Source organism: Aulonocara stuartgranti, assembly GCF_965226115.1.
Source record: "Aulonocara stuartgranti genome assembly, chromosome: 4".
In the NCBI taxonomy this organism is placed as follows: Eukaryota; Metazoa; Chordata; class Actinopteri; order Cichliformes; family Cichlidae; genus Aulonocara; species Aulonocara stuartgranti.
Genome location: NC_138942.1, coordinates 35,020,369 through 35,038,623, shown reverse-complemented (window position 1 = coordinate 35,038,623; position 18,255 = coordinate 35,020,369). Strand labels below are relative to the sequence as shown.

Sequence of the window (18,255 nt, the reverse complement as noted above, 5' to 3'; positions counted from 1 at the left end):
CTCTGAGGTAGCATGGACAACATACACGTGCAGATGAGAAATGACACCCTGATTCAATCATTCCCTCTCTGTAAACACTTTAACTGGGAAGCCAAGCTAAAGGTTAAATGATCAGCGGCTGTAGGTTTAGCTGTGCTCGTATGCCCGGACAATACAAATATATAAATAAAGAACTGCACAAACACAATTACACTACTTGATCTGTTACAATCGAGCGACATTACTTGTCAGCATCTGGAATCATGGAACTCTTTGGTCACGGTGAAGGAACAGTGTGCAGGGCTGTTTTTAAAATGAGGTTTTTCACCAAGCATCCTGATGGGCTCTTCCCAAGAGTTAGTGGACAGATAATTGGAGGTCATGTTCCCAACAAGCAGCAACTGGTGCCGAGGATGAAAGGAACCATGAATGTGCTCAAAGCTAGATTGCGAAACCGCGATATCAGAAACACATCCTGCATGTGCTGAACTTGCTTTCTAGCAAAGCACCCTGGTTTGCAGTGTCCCAGGTGTAGGCCAGCACTGAGGATTGTTCTCCAGTCACTGTACACACAGTTTAAGGGAGGACAGCAGTTCCTACTTTGAAGGTAAACCTTAAATGATCAGCAGCCATGAGTTTAGTTGTGCTCGTACAAGTTATTGTCTCCAGTGTCTCTGCGGGTCCCTAACACTCCCTCACAAACACACCTGAGCTGGGAACATACCTGAGGGAGAGCAGCAGATGACAGCATGCAGGAGACAACAAACTAATCTAAACATATAAAACAACTCCAACCAACATCAGCTTGGTGGTTACCTTTGGAGGAGCCCAGCCCATGAGCTGTGCTGTGATGACTTATGGTGAACAGGTGTGCCAACAACTAAGAGCCGAGACAGAGCCTCTTAAAGCTGTAGGACAAAAAACAGCACGTCCAGAGCACCTGAAGGCCAGAAGGTGGCAGCAGCAAACGGTGTCAGGTACAATCTTCAGCTTCCATAGTATCTACAGATCATACACTCCTCCCTTTGCTCAGTGTTTTCACCTTCAGCACATAAAGGTGAACTTCAACCACACCAACAGACTGGAATATGTTCACCCACACAGACCTGGACCAGTACGCCTCATCTGTACTGGATTACATCTCCAAAACCACAGACAGTGTCACCACCTGACAGTGGGCAGGGATAGCTCAGTAGGTAGAGTGGTGGCACCATGATCGGAAGGTCGGTGGTTCGACTCCACTGAACGGCTACCCTGAGGTACCCCTGAGCAAGGTACCGTCCCTACACACTGCTCCCCGGGCGCTGCATTGGTGGCTGCCCACTGCTTCACTGGGTGAATGGGTTAAATGCAGAGGAACTATATCCCTACGGGGACTAACATGCACACTTTACTTTACACCCAGAAACGGATCACCATGTACCCCAACCAGAAGCCTTGGATGAACCGGGATCTTCGTCTCTTCCTGAAGGCCCGCAACACCGCCTTTAGGTCAGGAGATGCACACGCCTACAGTACAGCCAGGGCTAATCTAAAGAAGGGCATCAAAAAAGCCAAACACCATTACAAAAAGAAGGTAGAAGAACACTTCTCCAACTCCAACCCCCGACGCATGTGGCAAGGACTCCAGACCATCACAGACTACAGGACCACCAAACCCTCCCCCGCATCCTCTGATGTCTCCTTCCTCAATGAGCTCAACAACTTTTATGCTCGTTTTGAGCGAGGGAACCCCACAACCACAACCAAAGCAGACCACCAACCTCTGACTCTCTCCCCCACCAATGTAGGAGTGGTGCTGAGCAGGATCAGTGTCCACAAGGCTGCAGGTCCTGATGGCATCCCCGGGCGTGTTCTCAGAGCGTGTTCTGGGGAGCTTGCAGGAGTGCTCACAGACATATTCAATCTGTCCTTGGCCCACGCTGTGGTACCGGCCTGCTTCAAATCCACCTCCATCGTCCCGACACCCAAAAACTCCAACCCATCTTGCCTCAATGATTACCGCCCAGTAGCACTCACCCCCATCATCACTAAGTGCTTAGAGCAGCTGGTCCTAGCACACTTCAAATCCTGTCTCCCCCCCACCCTGGACCCCCACCAATTCGCATACCGCCAGAACAGGAGCACAGAGGATGCAGTCTCCATCGCACTGCACTCTGTCCTCTCACACCTGGACAACAACAACACCTACGCCAGAATGCTGTTTATAGACTTCAGTTCAGCATTCAATACAATCCACCCCTCACAACTCATCAGGAAACTGACAGACCTGGGCATCAGCTCCCTCATCTGCAAATGGTTACTGGACTTCCTGACCAACCGCCCCCAACATGTCCGGCTGGATAACCGCTGCTCATCTACCATCACAATGAACACCGGTGTACCACAAGGCTGTGTGATGAGCCCTTTCCTCTACTCCCTCTTCACCCACGACTGCAGACCTGCTGATGGTTCCAACACCATCATTAAGTTTGCAGATGACATCACGGTGATTGGCCTCATCAGTGCTTTGAGCGCTCAGATGAGTAGAAAAGCGCTACATAAGAACCAGTCCATTTACCATTTGGGTAATAAAATTGCAGGTAACATTTCCAAGGCAGGTAGGAAAAAAATGAGCTGCTATCAGTGTATGTTTGTTTTAAGGTGAGGTGGCACGAACCCGCATGTAGGGAGATGTAACCTCGTACCTCAGAAGTGTCGATATGGGTGTATTTCCATCTGTACAGCAGTATTTAGTACATCCTGGTACTTGGCAGGATGTGCAGGAGGCAGAGAAAGAGCATAAGCTTTCAGCACCTGTTAGAAATGTCACTTTCCCACATAAGAAATAAAAGGTGCTCCACAATAGTGCTGCAATTGAATATATTTTGCAATGAATTGAAGCCCATGTCAGTATTCATAGAAGAAATTGTATATGAATGCACAGCTTCCTTACATGTGCATTTGTTTCATTTGCAGATCACGCCAGACAGCTCACAAAGTCCATGATGAGGAAGCCAACCATAGACAAGCTGGCGGCTAACAGAGAGGCTGATGTCAATAACTTTGTCAAGTTCATCACCAAGGACTCTATTCAGAAGTCCCTGGGGATGTATCTGGAGATGCTTAAGAGAAGAAAGGCTTAGAGAGGGGAAACATGTTTGCACACTTTGTAGCACCAGCTACAGATGTGATCTGAGATCAGGCAGTGAGCAGTCTACATGTTTGGGGGATAAAACCCAGCATTTACCCCTCAAGGTGTTAATAAAAACACTCGAGGTTAGGGTGTGACTTTTTGTTTTGGTTTGAAGAGCCGTACACTCGGGCAACCTGCCGAGCCTTCTCCATCACTCAGCATTACCTGCAGTATGCTTACACGAGCAAACTGCTAATTGTTGCAAAAGAGTCTCACATATGAAGGACTAATAGCAAATCTGACCTTTAGTGCATCTAAATGTGGCAAAGCCTTTGTCATCTCTAACAAATGTTTGGTTTTTACTGTGAAATATCCAAATAAATGTCTGGATTCATACATTAAATGGATTAAAGCGTGTGGTTCTCATTCATTATCTCTGTAACTCAGACGTCTCTACATTCAAATGACAGTGGAGAATGTTAAGAGGCCCTGGGACCATTTTTGTACATTTTAGTTTTTCAGTTACAAGCCATTTGCACTGTGTTGAATGGAATATAGCCAAATTCTCTAAAAAAAAGTTTGGCATAATTTCATTTCAAAATTCAAGTCTGACTTCCTTAAATTAGCTTCAGTGGCTAAGCTAACAATACACATCCTCTTAGAGCCCTAGGGACCATTTTTGACCCATTGACTTCCATTGTAAACGCTATTTTTCACTGCAGAATTATTACTGTTAATGTCTTGGTGATTACTTATGTTTCCGTTTCGTTTTGGTCTATGAGCCTTAGAGTTGTAATTTTTTTATCTGTCCACCGGGTGGCGCCCTTGCTCCACATTTGATCCCTGCTGGAAAACAGCGGGCTGCTTGGACAGACCTGCGGGAAATGAAGCCTCATTTCCGGCGTGCAGCAGCGGCTTCGCCCGCTGATCGGGCGGGACCATTTTCGGTCCCTAGGACCGTGAGAGGGTGCTTTTTTTTTTTAGTCAACAGGAAATGACGTATTTGTTGTCACGTGGTACCGGACGTATGTGCTGGAAAAAGGAGTCCCCGGTGATCGTGCCCCGGTGATCGTCGCGACTTACCCCGGGAAGATGCACTTATTTCGGCCTAGAGGAGGAGCATTTGCCACCTGGAGACCATTTTCTGGTCCTGAAAAAAATAATAAAAGGCGATCGAAATGAATGTTGGTGCCAATCTTTAGTCCATCTAAAGGCCTAATTATAATAACAATTGAATATTACCTCAAATGTTTTTTTTGGAAAATATTCAAGTTTTATGTTTTTTGGGGCAAAAAAAGCAGTGCGCTCATGTGACGAAACCGGGATATAAAGGGTTAAAATCCGCGAAATGTAATTAAAACTTGACATGAATATTTCAAGGAGAAGTAGGTCTAAAAGATTGGCTAATTTAAAGTGGAATAAAATATTAATATATAAATTTTTTATAGCTCTTTTTTGGGCGTGGTCGATTAGGACCGATAGTGTGTGCATTTTATGAAATGCGCTCCTGCAAAAAAAATAAAAGGCGATCAAAATGAATGTTGGTGCCAATCTTTGGTCCATCTAAAGGCCTAATTATAATAACAAACAAATATTACTTCAAATGTTTTTTTTGGAAAATATTTAGTTTTTTGGGGCTAAAAAAACAGGACGTTCATGTAATAAAACTGGGATTTAAAGGGTTAAAACAACGAAAATCGAATTAAAACTTTATATGAATATTTCAGGGAGAAGTAGTTTTAAAAGACTGACCAATTTAAAGTGGAAAAAAATATGAATATATAATCTTTTTATTGCACTTTTGGGGCGGGACCATTTTTGGTCCCCAGGGCTCTAAAGGGATGCATTTTTAAGGGTCAGCCAGGAGTTAAAAATTCAGCGGACAACCAAATCAAAATGAATCTTGCATTCTTATAACAAGGAGCATTTTTCATTCTTTGTATGTTTGTGTTTTGGACAATTGAATCAATATACGACACTTCAAAAGGACCTGAGTGTCAGCGCAACACAATCGGCTAAACTTCAGGTGTGCAGTGTCTCCACACTTTTCACTGTCACGTCCTGTGTGTGACAGACATGAATGACCTCTGCTGTGGTGCTCCCTGTTTTCTTTGAGCACTACATTTACACATTTAAGAGTATTACCCTCAAATGTGTTTGGATTTGTCAATGTGTGAGTCGTCTACTAAGCCTAAAGCTACAAGTCACTAATGTGACTCCTGGAAAAGTAAATGTTCTTTCATGTAAAGAGATGAAATCAGCACGTGTATTCACTTTAATATTACATCCTCGGGGGGGAGGCTAAGTATTTTGCAGCAGCTTGGTATTGAACTGCAAACCTTCCAATTAGTAGAACTGAACTACAGCAACCCCAACTCAACTGTTCAGCCAGGACAAGCAGTGCTTGTCTAGTCAGTTATACCAAAGCATAAGTGATGTGCTTCTACATCACTGCCATCTTGAGGCTGCAGTCAGCTATCGTCTCTCCAAGCACACTTCTCTTGGACGCTATTAGAAACTCTAGTGTCTCTATTTCCCAGGCGTCTTTAGCTTTTTGTATGCAGACAACCTGATTTTCCATTTCAGTGTTTAAAAATCACAGGTTAACATATGTGGTGAACACATTTCAGCTTTACAGGAGTAACTGAGATGACTGATTGTATTACTCTACCGCTTTTTTTCAACATTTTTGGCTCAGTTTTGCAGGTTAGTGTTTTGCTGTGTGTTTGAGCTGTTTTGGGAAATTAATTAAAAAACTTTAAACTCTGAAGACATTTAAGCAGACAAAGGAAGTGAAATAAAATACAAACGCGTTATTAAAGGTTTCCAAATCAACAAAGGGTCTCAGTAAATGTTCCAGACAAATGTGCTCCACTGCAACAAGAAGCCGAATCCTTTACAACACACAAGTTTTCAGTGAAATTCTTTTAGTGGCTTTATTGTGCATTTGCATTTCATGAAGCTGTGGCTGACAGTAGTCCCCAACTGAATGATCATTGTGCTGGCTGCAGATTGAGCACGATGTGTGGAAAGCTTGTGGAAGTCACGGTTCAAGCAACGTGAGCCTAACCGCTCAGCTTCACCTCCACGGGGAAGTGGTCGCTGACAGCCAACGCCTGAGAGACAGAGAAACCGTTCTTTTAGTGGCTCACAGTTTGTGCTGCAGACGGCTTCAGTTTCCACAGGTTTCTTTCCAGTGCTGAAAAACTCAACGTGCCTGCATGGTAATGCCATCACTACAGTATACACTGCATTATGATTTTGTTTGCATCTCTGTGGTCGTTACTACAGCCACTGCTTTACAAAGTTGCTCGATTTTCTGTAGCTCAAAGCTGATATTAAAAAAGCAAAAGTGCTTTAAAACTGCATGATTTCTGATGGGGCGACTGCTTTGCCCTTTGTGTAGAATGCCTCTCTTCTGATTGGAGCTCAGTAAACATTTTGCTGACGAGTCTATGGTCTCAGTTGCAGTGAATACAACATTATGTTAACTTTTTATATTGACGTTTCCATTAGTGTCAGCGGGGAATGAGGCAGGTTGTGCTTTTTAGTTCAAATGAATTCTTACAGAGATAAGGATTGAAATTCATCTGTTACCAGATCTTGTTTGAGATTCAGGTCCGTCATGTAGTTATACACCTTCGCACTATCTTTCACCACTCCTCTCATCATGTCCGCAGTGACCACAATCCTGCAAACACAGAAAGATGATTAGAGTTTAGAGTTTGCGTGCACACATCAGAACGACCTGCCACAATCTGTCTACCTGTCGTAAGGGCAGACAGTTTGCGACACGGTAGTGTCGGCCGCATCAGTGATCAGCCAATGGAAAGTCTTGTCAGTGAAGATGCGGATCTGCTGCCAGTCAGACCCGGACACATAACTACAGCCTGCGTTGAAGTCACCCAGCAGCACGATGTCCTGCAGGGAGAGTAGTGTGAGTCGCATTTACCGAATGTGTGTTTTTCCACCAAATAAATGATTTTTACTTGTAGGCTGTAAATACATCATTGTTCCAGCGAGCGCGGACATCTGCCACCACGTCATAGAGAGCATTTAGCTCCCGAACAGCTGATTCTGGGGAGGTGTGCTGAGGGATCAGAGTAAAGTCTCTCACAGCTACAGAAGAGAAGGGAACGAAGGAGTGTTGACAGTGACGGAGGCGCTTACACCGCATGAGAATGATAAAGGACTAGTGACTAACATGTCCCAGGAACTACCACGCACAAATGTTTGAATGAGGATCCACATCATTATCAGTGTGATGCAGAAACAGCTGTATAGCTCGAGCCACAGCACCTACCAGTGTGTTTGGAGGAGAACATTACGACAAACGGCTCCCTGCTAAAGGCGTCTTGTCCAGTTTCCTCCGGGCCGTCGTCATAGGTGTAGCTTTTTGCCACCGATACCAGCGCCTCCCTGTGGAGAAAATCACCACCTTTTCATTTGCTGCCAGTGTGTACTTCATTTCTAAACATGTCCAGTTGCTTCTCGGGACAAATTTATTGTAGTTCTGCTTTTCCCCTTTTTTTAAATCACTTCTTCTGAATTCTGAGTGTGTATAAGATGTATGTTTATGCCAGAACAAAGACGGAGGATTTGCCGTTAAATTACTTCAAACATGCCTCAAACACTACAAACATGCTGGAAATATAAATTTTTAATCAAGTTGTTTTGAATGGTTATTTGAGAAACTTATGGGAGGTTCTTTAACCCTCTGAGGTCTAAGTGATGATGATGATCCAACACCAATCCTGACTTTAACCCCGGGCAACGTGAACAAGTCATTTTTATTTTTGTTAAATTGTTTGGCTTTAAGAAACAAAGAAAACAATCAAACTATTCACATTCTGCCATGAAAAAGACTTTTTCCCTTTCTACAAAATACATATTTAGAGCAAGAACTAAAAATGCTTTTTACACGGCATCACTGCAACGAACCATGTTTTGTTGCAAACAGCCGCCCCTCCCTGAGCCTGACTCTGCCGGAGGTTTCTTCCTGTCAAAAGGGAGTTTTTCCTTCCCACTGTTGCCAAAGTGCTGCTCATAGGGGTCATTTGATTGTTGGGTTTTTCTCTGTATGTGTTATTGTAGGGTCTACCTGACAGTATAAAGTGCCTTGAGGCGACTCTTGTTGTGATTTGGCGCTGTGTAAATAAAATTGAACTGAATAAATATCATTTCACTGTGTGTAGAGTGGAGACTTATTTTTTTCATCGTGGTGCACCTGTAAAGGAAGAGATATCGCTCTTTATAGGTGCTCGCACCGAGAGGCTCGCTGACGATGTATTTGTACTGAGGAGAATCTCTGGGGGGAAACAAACACACACTTTTATGTTTCCATACGTTTGCATTTCATGCTCAGTGTTACTCTGAATGTTCCATGTTCGGTGTGTGGACTCACTTGTTGACGTACTCCATGAGTTTTTGGGTTGCTGAGAGATCACTGTCTCTGACCTCTTGGATCAGAATGACGTCATAGCGTTGGACAATCTGCAAAACACAAATAAAAAATGAAAATGAATCAGCTGATTGTCCATCTTGCAACATCACGTTTGTTTATATTTTACCTTGCACGAAAAAATTCATGTGTTAAGCTTTAGATTGTAAAGGCAACGCTACAGCTGTTGCACATCCAGTTATTTCATTGATCATTCCTTAAGCATAGAGGTGGGAATATTCTGGGAATATTCAGGTTTACTTCTGCAACAGGCCAAATCATCCAAAGCATTTCTCAAAATTCAGTTCAAACTATTTCAAAACGCACACACAAGATAACACTTCTGGATTGGTTTTGAAAGCACTCTGACCCAAATTGCATTACAAATGGGTGGATGTAAACATTTTGTACAAACTGTCATATCTACCAAAGAGGGAAAAGTCCCAGACCTTGGTAATGATGTTCATCAGAGTGGTGTTGGAGGCTTTGGTGTCTCCGAAGGATTTGATGTTAAAGGCTCCCAGCAGCAGCGAGTTAGAGAGATGCAGCAAGGTCAGAAAAAGCCCCAAAGTGCCCACCAAATGCATCCTACACCAAACAGGTCACATGTTAAAAATGACTTAGAAATCACATGAAACACTGACGCTTACAAATGATTTCATATTTATTTTACACGTATGTAAGCTAATGACTTCCCAGGTTATCAGGTTAATAATTTTCAGGTCCTGTGCATTAAAAACCGATTTGCAGGCTGAAGTAAGGCCTTTCCTTTCACTCCATATTTCTCTGTCATAAAGTCCAGTTTAACATGGAGTTTAGTCCAAAACAAAGCGGCTCATGTTCCACCATCTGCTGAGAGCTCATGACATGAGAGTGAGAGACCAAACACCTGCTCCTCTGGATGTATTTTTGGCAGTTTATCTAACATGCTATTTAGCGCGTCACTATTTGCAGCATGTTGCAAGGCTTGGTAAAATATTATCCTTTTAGGACAATATATTACTCTGTTGCCCTGGTTACACCGTCCTGGAGCTGTTGTGGAAGACCAAAGGTTGCCAAATATGGAAACAGAGAGCTGCATTTATACTGTGATGGTTTGCATGTGCTGCTGAAATGTGTTTGTAAACGCACAATTACTGCAGGAAAAATGCACAAAAGTTACTGTAATGCTGCTGTAGCCTGAAACATCCACTCTAAACAAGAAACTGGCTCACAGTATTGCACCGAATACAGCTCAGATGTTTTTGTAGCGAGTGAGAGGTCCATACCTGCTCCTGTATGTCTGCACGGTGGAGACGCCTGAACTCGTGAATCTTCTGAAAGCTCCTGAAAAGCTTCTGAGCAGAATGGCGACCAGTGTCTCTTTTGAGGTTTTTATCTACCTGCAGGCGCATGTGACTGCAGGGTGCTGGGGAGGAGTACAGAGAAAAGGTGTGTTGTGGATGGGGTACAGATTTCAGGCTTTCAGGTTCTCACATCCCAAGATTGCAGTGCAACAAGGATAACGTTGCAACCTCAAATTCTTTTCTGCTCGTCATACAATAAAAACACTTCAGCATTGTTTTAACTTGCTGTTGTCCTGTTTGGCATTTGTGTGAAGTTCTGTCACACTTCACAAATGAACTCAGAATGAGTGTCGCAGTGTTGGGATGACCTTAAACTTTGGCAAAATCCTTACGGAAACTGAAGAAATTCCTTCAAGCAGTTTGAAAGATGCCTTGTTCATGAGAGCAGGGACAGACAAAACATAATATCTACTCTAGGTCTGCTCCAGCAGAGACACGTAACAGTCATTAGCAATAACAACAGTAATATTGCTACAGCCTTGTTAAACTATCATCTGTCCCAGTGTTATATCTTGAAATCAGACCTTCAAAAACCTTCCGATAGGCTGATACAACACAAGTATGCCACCGTCTCCACCTTATTGGTCAGAAAGTTTTTCTTCCCAGTTGTAGCTGAACAAACAGAACCCATTCACTTACAATGCATTCAAGCTTGACAACACAATAATACACTTTAGTGAAGTTTCATAAAAGTGCTCATACTTACAGCATGTTACAGTTGTCATGTTACTGATGAGGGTTAAGCTCTATGTTTTTAACATTGTAATCAGATCTGCCAGGTCGGTGCTTAGACATATACCGGTGTCCACTACACCCAGCCTCCTGACTCTTTCTTTACTGCCAGCTGTCGAGAATCTGATGCCTCAGCAAATACTGAATAAATTTCGGTGCCACCGCTGCTGTCCACATTCATGCTCCCGTCAGGGTAAACCATAGTTTCCCAAACTTTCCATGTATTTTAAACTTGAGAATCCAAGTGAAGCCAAGATGTTTGCTGACTATTAGTCTTGTTTATGAAGTAGACAAACGAATTTTGTGTAGAAAGGATGAGGGCTCAGTGTGCGCGTGAGGAAAGCTTGCACGAGAGGAAATCTCCACTGGGACATGGAAAACTACCACATACTGACCTAAAGAGCAACGAGTACAGAGGGAGAAACAGCAGGAAGTGCAGCTTAACCACAGATTTGTAGCCACTCTTGCAGTTTAAACCAAATACCAACAGAGAGTTGCACTAGGGCCAAAGTAGCAGGATCATTTTCTGTATTTGACTTTTGGTTATATGCACATGTGACCTGATGGGGACTGCAGATGTGCAGTATCTGCACCTTGTATTTTTCTCTAACATCCATAAACATGCACACTCTGGTAAAACTAATTAAAGTTAAATACTTCTTTGTAAGATGTTTAATAAAGAATGATAAAATGGAAAAGTGCCATGTGTGTAGCTAAAAATAAGCCCCAGAGCGAACGCCAAGGCTGCAGTCTGGGAACCGGCGGGGCGGTCACCACTGGGATGTGCTTATCAGAGTGTGGAAAGTTGTGGACTTTAAAGTGTTGAACTTTGATGGATAACCAGTCGTGTCTCAGATCAAACGTGCAGAATAAAATCTTTGCCATAACTGTTGGCATGAGAGTGATGCTCATTATCCCTTCTGGCAACATTTTGAATAGCACCATCTGGTCAAGCAAGGCCATGTGACACACTGAGCTCGTGATACTGGTTTTGGGCGGCAGTGATACGGACACTACTGGACTGAAACTGGTTTGAGAGTCTGCTAAAACGACAGCATGTAAGGACACAATGACTGTGTTTTAGTAAGTGTTTACCTGTTTTACTAAATGTACTTAAGAACTGCTGAGACCGTTTATAAACCTGTGTTTAAATTTCAAGAAAAGAATGATGCATTTGCATTTCTGTATTAATAGTTGGAACCGAGGAGGAAATATGAATATGAATGCAGCTGCATCGTTTTTTGCATTCATGATGTCGTTTTATTCAAATCAGTTTGTGTTAAATGCCCCAGACAACAAATCTGTTGTCGGTTTAATTTCAGAAAGGATGGCGCCACATCATGTGATCATTACAGCATATGTACAGATCTAAATGCATTTCATGTCCTATTATAGTTTTATTCACTTCAGATTAGCATCAAAGTTGTAGCCGCGTCTTTGCCCATTATGAGCCATAAAGTTGGACACTGTTGGAGACTGTTCTGCTGGTGATAAATGAAACGAGACGATCGTTTAAAAGGATTTTATTTTGAAATCTAACACCCATGTAGAGCTAACATTGACCGTAATAACATCGTAATAACATCGTAATAACATCGTAATAACATCGTAATAACATCGTAATAACATCGTAATAACATCGTAATAACATCGTAATAACATCTTTACAGTTTGTGTAAACCAAACAGAAACCATGTTGTCCCAAAACGCTGCGTTTGTGTCCCATATGTAACACCGTGTATTATCCAACTTATTTCACATGGTTTAACTTGAACTTTAAAAACTACAATAAAGTTTTGCTGTATTACCAGTAACAAATATTTTATATACACATTAGCTTGTTTAAAAAAAAACTGACTGAATTACCTCTAAACTGGTTCTAGGCTTTGTCACACTGGTCGCACTGGTTATTGTCCATGGTCAGTAAGTGTAGGGTTGACTTAAGCTCGAGTTTGTGTAAACTGAACTGCTGCACCGATCACGTATCAGCGTCTGTTGGTGTGTTTCTGGGGTCGCTGGCTGGAGATTTTCCCAGAAAGGTCACATGCGGCGCCAGCTTGTGTGTCGCCAAGCTCGACTTCAAAGCAAAAGCCCTCCCACACTGGTCACACTTGTGTGCTTTAACTCCACTGTGGACCAGTTTGTGTCTCTTTAAGTTGCTCTGATGATTAAAAGCCTTTCCGCACTCCTCACATGTGTGGGGTTTTTCTCCGCTGTGGACCATCTCATGGATTTTTAAGTGGCTCATCCGAGTAAAAGCCTTCTCACACTGGCTACATGCGTATGGTTTGACTCCTCTGTGCAGGCGCTGATGAGTTCTCAAGTTGCCCATCAAACTAAATGTCTTTCCGCACTCCTCACATGTGTGGGGTTTTTCTCCGCTGTGGACCATCTCATGGATTTTTAAGTATCTCATCTGAGTAAAAGCCTTCTCACACTGGCTACATGCGTATGGTTTGACTCCTCTGTGTAGGCGCTGATGAGTTCTCAAGTTGCCCATCAAACTAAATGTCTTTCCACACTGGTGGCACATGTGTGGTTTGACGCCGCTGTGGCTGAGGTGATGTGTTTTTAAGTTGCCTTTCCGAGTAAAAGTCTTTCCACACTGGTCACAACTGAAGGGCTTTTCCCCACTGTGGATGCGCTGGTGTCTTCTGAGGTGACACGGGGCATGAAACTTCTTGTTACACTGATCACACCTGTAGTGCTCAAGTAAGTTTGCACTTGAGTGAGCATCTTCAGCCAACTGAGAGCACTGAGGTGTTGGGCTCTCTTTGGCGTCTTGTTCCTACAGCAACAAAGACACAGGCAGGGAGTCAGAAGCTTAATAAGTGTTTGAGTTAAATCTTGTTTTGTCGTGCCGGCCTCTCTGCTTCGATAAGAAACCTGTTTGTTGGATGATGCCCATAATAGTAACCTGTTGTGTTGTAAATTGTTTGGATGCGTTTTGGAAAAGAAAGACTGTATTATTGCATAAAATACATTTAAACAAGTGCATCGCTGATTGCATCTTGTGGACATCTGTTCTACCAGCTGATTGCCCTGCTCAGTCTTTACGCCCGACCCAACGAGGGAAAATCAAATGCAGAGGGGACAGTGCGACTTCACCCGTGCACTTGCACCTCTTGCACACAGTCCTCATTTACAAAGTGCTCTGCAAATCACCCCGTCCCTGTTACAGTGCAGAGAGCCAAAAATGAACCATTTAGTCCTTGGTGTAAGACCAGGGGTGTCGAACTCCAGGCCTCGAGGGCCGGTGTCCTGCAGGTTTTAGATCTCACCCTGGGTCAGCACACCTGAATCAATTGATTAGTTCGTTACCAGGAGAACTGGAAGTCATTTAACCATTTAAATCAGCTGTGTTGGAAATAAGGAAAGGTCTAAGAGGTTGAAGCCTTCGTCTTTCCATTTACTATTTTCTTTTCTTAACATGCATTTAGTTTCTCATGTTCTGGAAAACTGTAAATAATTACTAAAGGGTGGTAGTTAACAATAATCATAATGATATAATGACAATAAATGATGATCATTCATGAAAGTTGTACTGATAGACTTTTCACGTTTCCTAAAAGCAGCTCGGCCTTGGTTTGCACGGCACTTCCAGATGTGTTTATAAACTACGAACAATTTCACGTATAAAAGTCTGTAAAATGTTCGGACTCATGATTTATAAAAACGATGTTTTTCTCACCGTGTGTGAAGAAAACATTTTCTTCTTTCCAAGATGGCCGACTACGTTCCGCCGTCAGACTGCTCGACCCACCAACACCTGCCAGGAAAGAGCTTTATTAGGCTCCGGAGCCGAAATGCACATTAAAGTCACTTTACATCCAGATGACTTAGACCGTCCTAAGATAATAAACTTTTAGCCTGGTCTAGATTAAACTGAGCTGATGGCAAGACGGAGGATCAGAGGACTTGAAGCTTTAAATAATCCCTCAAGGAGACAGGTCTAACCTTTCCTTTGAAATATCTCTGAGGTAGCATGGACAACATACACGTGCAGATGAGAAATGACACCCTGATTCAATCATTCCCTCTCTGTAAACACTTTAACTGGGAAGCCAAGCTAAAGGTTAAATGATCAGCGGCTGTAGGTTTAGCTGTGCTCGTATGCCCGGACAATACAAATATATAAATAAAGAACTGCACAAACACAATTACACTACTTGATCTGTTACAATCGAGCGACATTACTTGTCAGCATCTGGAATCATGGAACTCTTTGGTCACGGTGAAGGAACAGTGTGCAGGGCTGTTTTTAAAATGAGGTTTTTCACCAAGCATCCTGATGGGCTCTTCCCAAGAGTTAGTGGACAGATAATTGGAGGTCATGTTCCCAACAAGCAGCAACTGGTGCCGAGGATGAAAGGAACCATGAATGTGCTCAAAGCTAGATTGCGAAACCGCGATATCAGAAACACATCCTGCATGTGCTGAACTTGCTTTCTAGCAAAGCACCCTGGTTTGCAGTGTCCCAGGTGTAGGCCAGCACTGAGGATTGTTCTCCAGTCACTGTACACACAGTTTAAGGGAGGACAGCAGTTCCTACTTTGAAGGTAAACCTTAAATGATCAGCAGCCATGAGTTTAGTTGTGCTCGTACAAGTTATTGTCTCCAGTGTCTCTGCGGGTCCCTAACACTCCCTCACAAACACACCTGAGCTGGGAACATACCTGAGGGAGAGCAGCAGATGACAGCATGCAGGAGACAACAAACTAATCTAAACATATAAAACAACTCCAACCAACATCAGCTTGGTGGTTACCTTTGGAGGAGCCCAGCCCATGAGCTGTGCTGTGATGACTTATGGTGAACAGGTGTGCCAACAACTAAGAGCCGAGACAGAGCCTCTTAAAGCTGTAGGACAAAAAACAGCACGTCCAGAGCACCTGAAGGCCAGAAGGTGGCAGCAGCAAACGGTGTCAGGTACAATCTTCAGCTTCCATAGTATCTACAGATCATACACTCCTCCCTTTGCTCAGTGTTTTCACCTTCAGCACATAAAGGTGAACTTCAACCACACCAACAGACTGGAATATGTTCACCCACACAGACCTGGACCAGTACGCCTCATCTGTACTGGATTACATCTCCAAAACCACAGACAGTGTCACCACCTGACAGTGGGCAGGGATAGCTCAGTAGGTAGAGTGGTGGCACCATGATCGGAAGGTCGGTGGTTCGACTCCACTGAACGGCTACCCTGAGGTACCCCTGAGCAAGGTACCGTCCCTACACACTGCTCCCCGGGCGCTGCATTGGTGGCTGCCCACTGCTTCACTGGGTGAATGGGTTAAATGCAGAGGAACTATATCCCTACGGGGACTAACATGCACACTTTACTTTACACCCAGAAACGGATCACCATGTACCCCAACCAGAAGCCTTGGATGAACCGGGATCTTCGTCTCTTCCTGAAGGCCCGCAACACCGCCTTTAGGTCAGGAGATGCACACGCCTACAGTACAGCCAGGGCTAATCTAAAGAAGGGCATCAAAAAAGCCAAACACCATTACAAAAAGAAGGTAGAAGAACACTTCTCCAACTCCAACCCCCGACGCATGTGGCAAGGACTCCAGACCATCACAGACTACAGGACCACCAAACCCTCCCCCGCATCCTCTGATGTCTCCTTCCTCAATGAGCTCAACAACTTTTATGCTCGTTTTGAGCGAGGGAACCCCACAACCACAACCAAAGCAGACCACCAACCTCTGACTCTCTCCCCCACCAATGTAGGAGTGGTGCTGAGCAGGATCAGTGTCCACAAGGCTGCAGGTCCTGATGGCATCCCCGGGCGTGTTCTCAGAGCGTGTTCTGGGGAGCTTGCAGGAGTGCTCACAGACATATTCAATCTGTCCTTGGCCCACGCTGTGGTACCGGCCTGCTTCAAATCCACCTCCATCGTCCCGACACCCAAAAACTCCAACCCATCTTGCCTCAATGATTACCGCCCAGTAGCACTCACCCCCATCATCACTAAGTGCTTAGAGCAGCTGGTCCTAGCACACTTCAAATCCTGTCTCCCCCCCACCCTGGACCCCCACCAATTCGCATACCGCCAGAACAGGAGCACAGAGGATGCAGTCTCCATCGCACTGCACTCTGTCCTCTCACACCTGGACAACAACAACACCTACGCCAGAATGCTGTTTATAGACTTCAGTTCAGCATTCAATACAATCCACCCCTCACAACTCATCAGGAAACTGACAGACCTGGGCATCAGCTCCCTCATCTGCAAATGGTTACTGGACTTCCTGACCAACCGCCCCCAACATGTCCGGCTGGATAACCGCTGCTCATCTACCATCACAATGAACACCGGTGTACCACAAGGCTGTGTGATGAGCCCTTTCCTCTACTCCCTCTTCACCCACGACTGCAGACCTGCTGATGGTTCCAACACCATCATTAAGTTTGCAGATGACATCACGGTGATTGGCCTCATCAGTGCTTTGAGCGCTCAGATGAGTAGAAAAGCGCTACATAAGAACCAGTCCATTTACCATTTGGGTAATAAAATTGCAGGTAACATTTCCAAGGCAGGTAGGAAAAAAATGAGCTGCTATCAGTGTATGTTTGTTTTAAGGTGAGGTGGCACGAACCCGCATGTAGGGAGATGTAACCTCGTACCTCAGAAGTGTCGATATGGGTGTATTTCCATCTGTACAGCAGTATTTAGTACATCCTGGTACTTGGCAGGATGTGCAGGAGGCAGAGAAAGAGCATAAGCTTTCAGCACCTGTTAGAAATGTCACTTTCCCACATAAGAAATAAAAGGTGCTCCACAATAGTGCTGCAATTGAATATATTTTGCAATGAATTGAAGCCCATGTCAGTATTCATAGAAGAAATTGTATATGAATGCACAGCTTCCTTACATGTGCATTTGTTTCATTTGCAGATCACGCCAGACAGCTCACAAAGTCCATGATGAGGAAGCCAACCATAGACAAGCTGGCGGCTAACAGAGAGGCTGATGTCAATAACTTTGTCAAGTTCATCACCAAGGACTCTATTCAGAAGTCCCTGGGGATGTATCTGGAGATGCTTAAGAGAAGAAAGGCTTAGAGAGGGGAAACATGTTTGCACACTTTGTAGCACCAGCTACAGATGTGATCTGAGATCAGGCAGTGAGCAGTCTACATGTTTGGGGGATAAAACCCAGCATTTACCCCTCAAGGTGTTAATAAAAACACTCGAGGTTAGGGTGTGACTTTTTGTTTTGGTTTGAAGAGCCGTACACTCGGGCAACCTGCCGAGCCTTCTCCATCACTCAGCATTACCTGCAGTATGCTTACACGAGCAAACTGCTAATTGTTGCAAAAGAGTCTCACATATGAAGGACTAATAGCAAATCTGACCTTTAGTGCATCTAAATGTGGCAAAGCCTTTGTCATCTCTAACAAATGTTTGGTTTTTACTGTGAAATATCCAAATAAATGTCTGGATTCATACATTAAATGGATTAAAGCGTGTGGTTCTCATTCATTATCTCTGTAACTCAGACGTCTCTACATTCAAATGACAGTGGAGAATGTTAAGAGGCCCTGGGACCATTTTTGTACATTTTAGTTTTTCAGTTACAAGCCATTTGCACTGTGTTGAATGGAATATAGCCAAATTCTCTAAAAAAA

General features: G+C 43.9%; 1 protein-coding gene and 1 long non-coding RNA gene across 4 annotated transcripts; both read right to left on the bottom strand.

Moving 5' to 3' along the window:
* Positions 1-6,010: 6,010 nt before the first annotated feature.
* LOC309705171 (deoxyribonuclease-1) lies at positions 6,011-10,691 on the bottom strand. 3 transcript variants are annotated; one of them, XM_082530798.1, is made up of 10 exons: positions 10,587-10,691; positions 9,803-9,942; positions 8,984-9,122; positions 8,499-8,587; positions 8,322-8,423; positions 7,398-7,513; positions 7,101-7,213; positions 6,861-7,015; positions 6,692-6,785; positions 6,011-6,210 (listed from the first exon to the last, which is right to left on the bottom strand). In XM_082530798.1, the coding sequence occupies exons 3-10, from the start codon at positions 9,119-9,121 to the stop codon at positions 6,160-6,162; spliced, it is 858 nt and encodes a 285-aa protein (XP_082386924.1). In that variant the 5' UTR covers position 9,122; positions 9,803-9,942; positions 10,587-10,691; the 3' UTR covers positions 6,011-6,159. The 3 variants fall into 3 exon arrangements, with proteins under 3 accessions (XP_082386924.1, XP_082386926.1, XP_082386925.1); XM_082530800.1 differs by having other exon boundaries at positions 8,322-8,402; positions 10,587-10,689; XM_082530799.1 differs by lacking the exon at positions 10,587-10,691 and adding an exon at positions 10,213-10,347.
* A 1,938-nt stretch (positions 10,692-12,629) lies between these two features.
* LOC309704279 lies at positions 12,630-15,391 on the bottom strand. The gene is made up of 3 exons (XR_014276183.1): positions 15,289-15,391; positions 14,304-14,381; positions 12,630-13,400 (listed from the first exon to the last, which is right to left on the bottom strand). It is a non-coding gene; the product is annotated as an uncharacterized lncRNA (long non-coding RNA).
* Between the last annotated feature and the right edge of the window lie 2,864 nt (positions 15,392-18,255).

Bases quoted from the DNA above. Each gene is read 5' to 3' on its own strand.
- LOC309705171 (XM_082530798.1), bottom strand. From the start codon at position 9,121: ATGCATTTGGTGGGCACTTTGGGGCTTTTTCTGACCTTGCTGCATCTC. The intron at 7,214-7,397 runs GTAGGTGCTGTG...TCTCTTCTGTAG, and splicing joins GTTCTCCTCCAAACACACTG to CTGTGAGAGACTTTACTCTG. The intron at 7,016-7,100 runs GTATTTACAGCC...CTCTCCCTGCAG, and splicing joins GCGCTCGCTGGAACAATGAT to GACATCGTGCTGCTGGGTGA.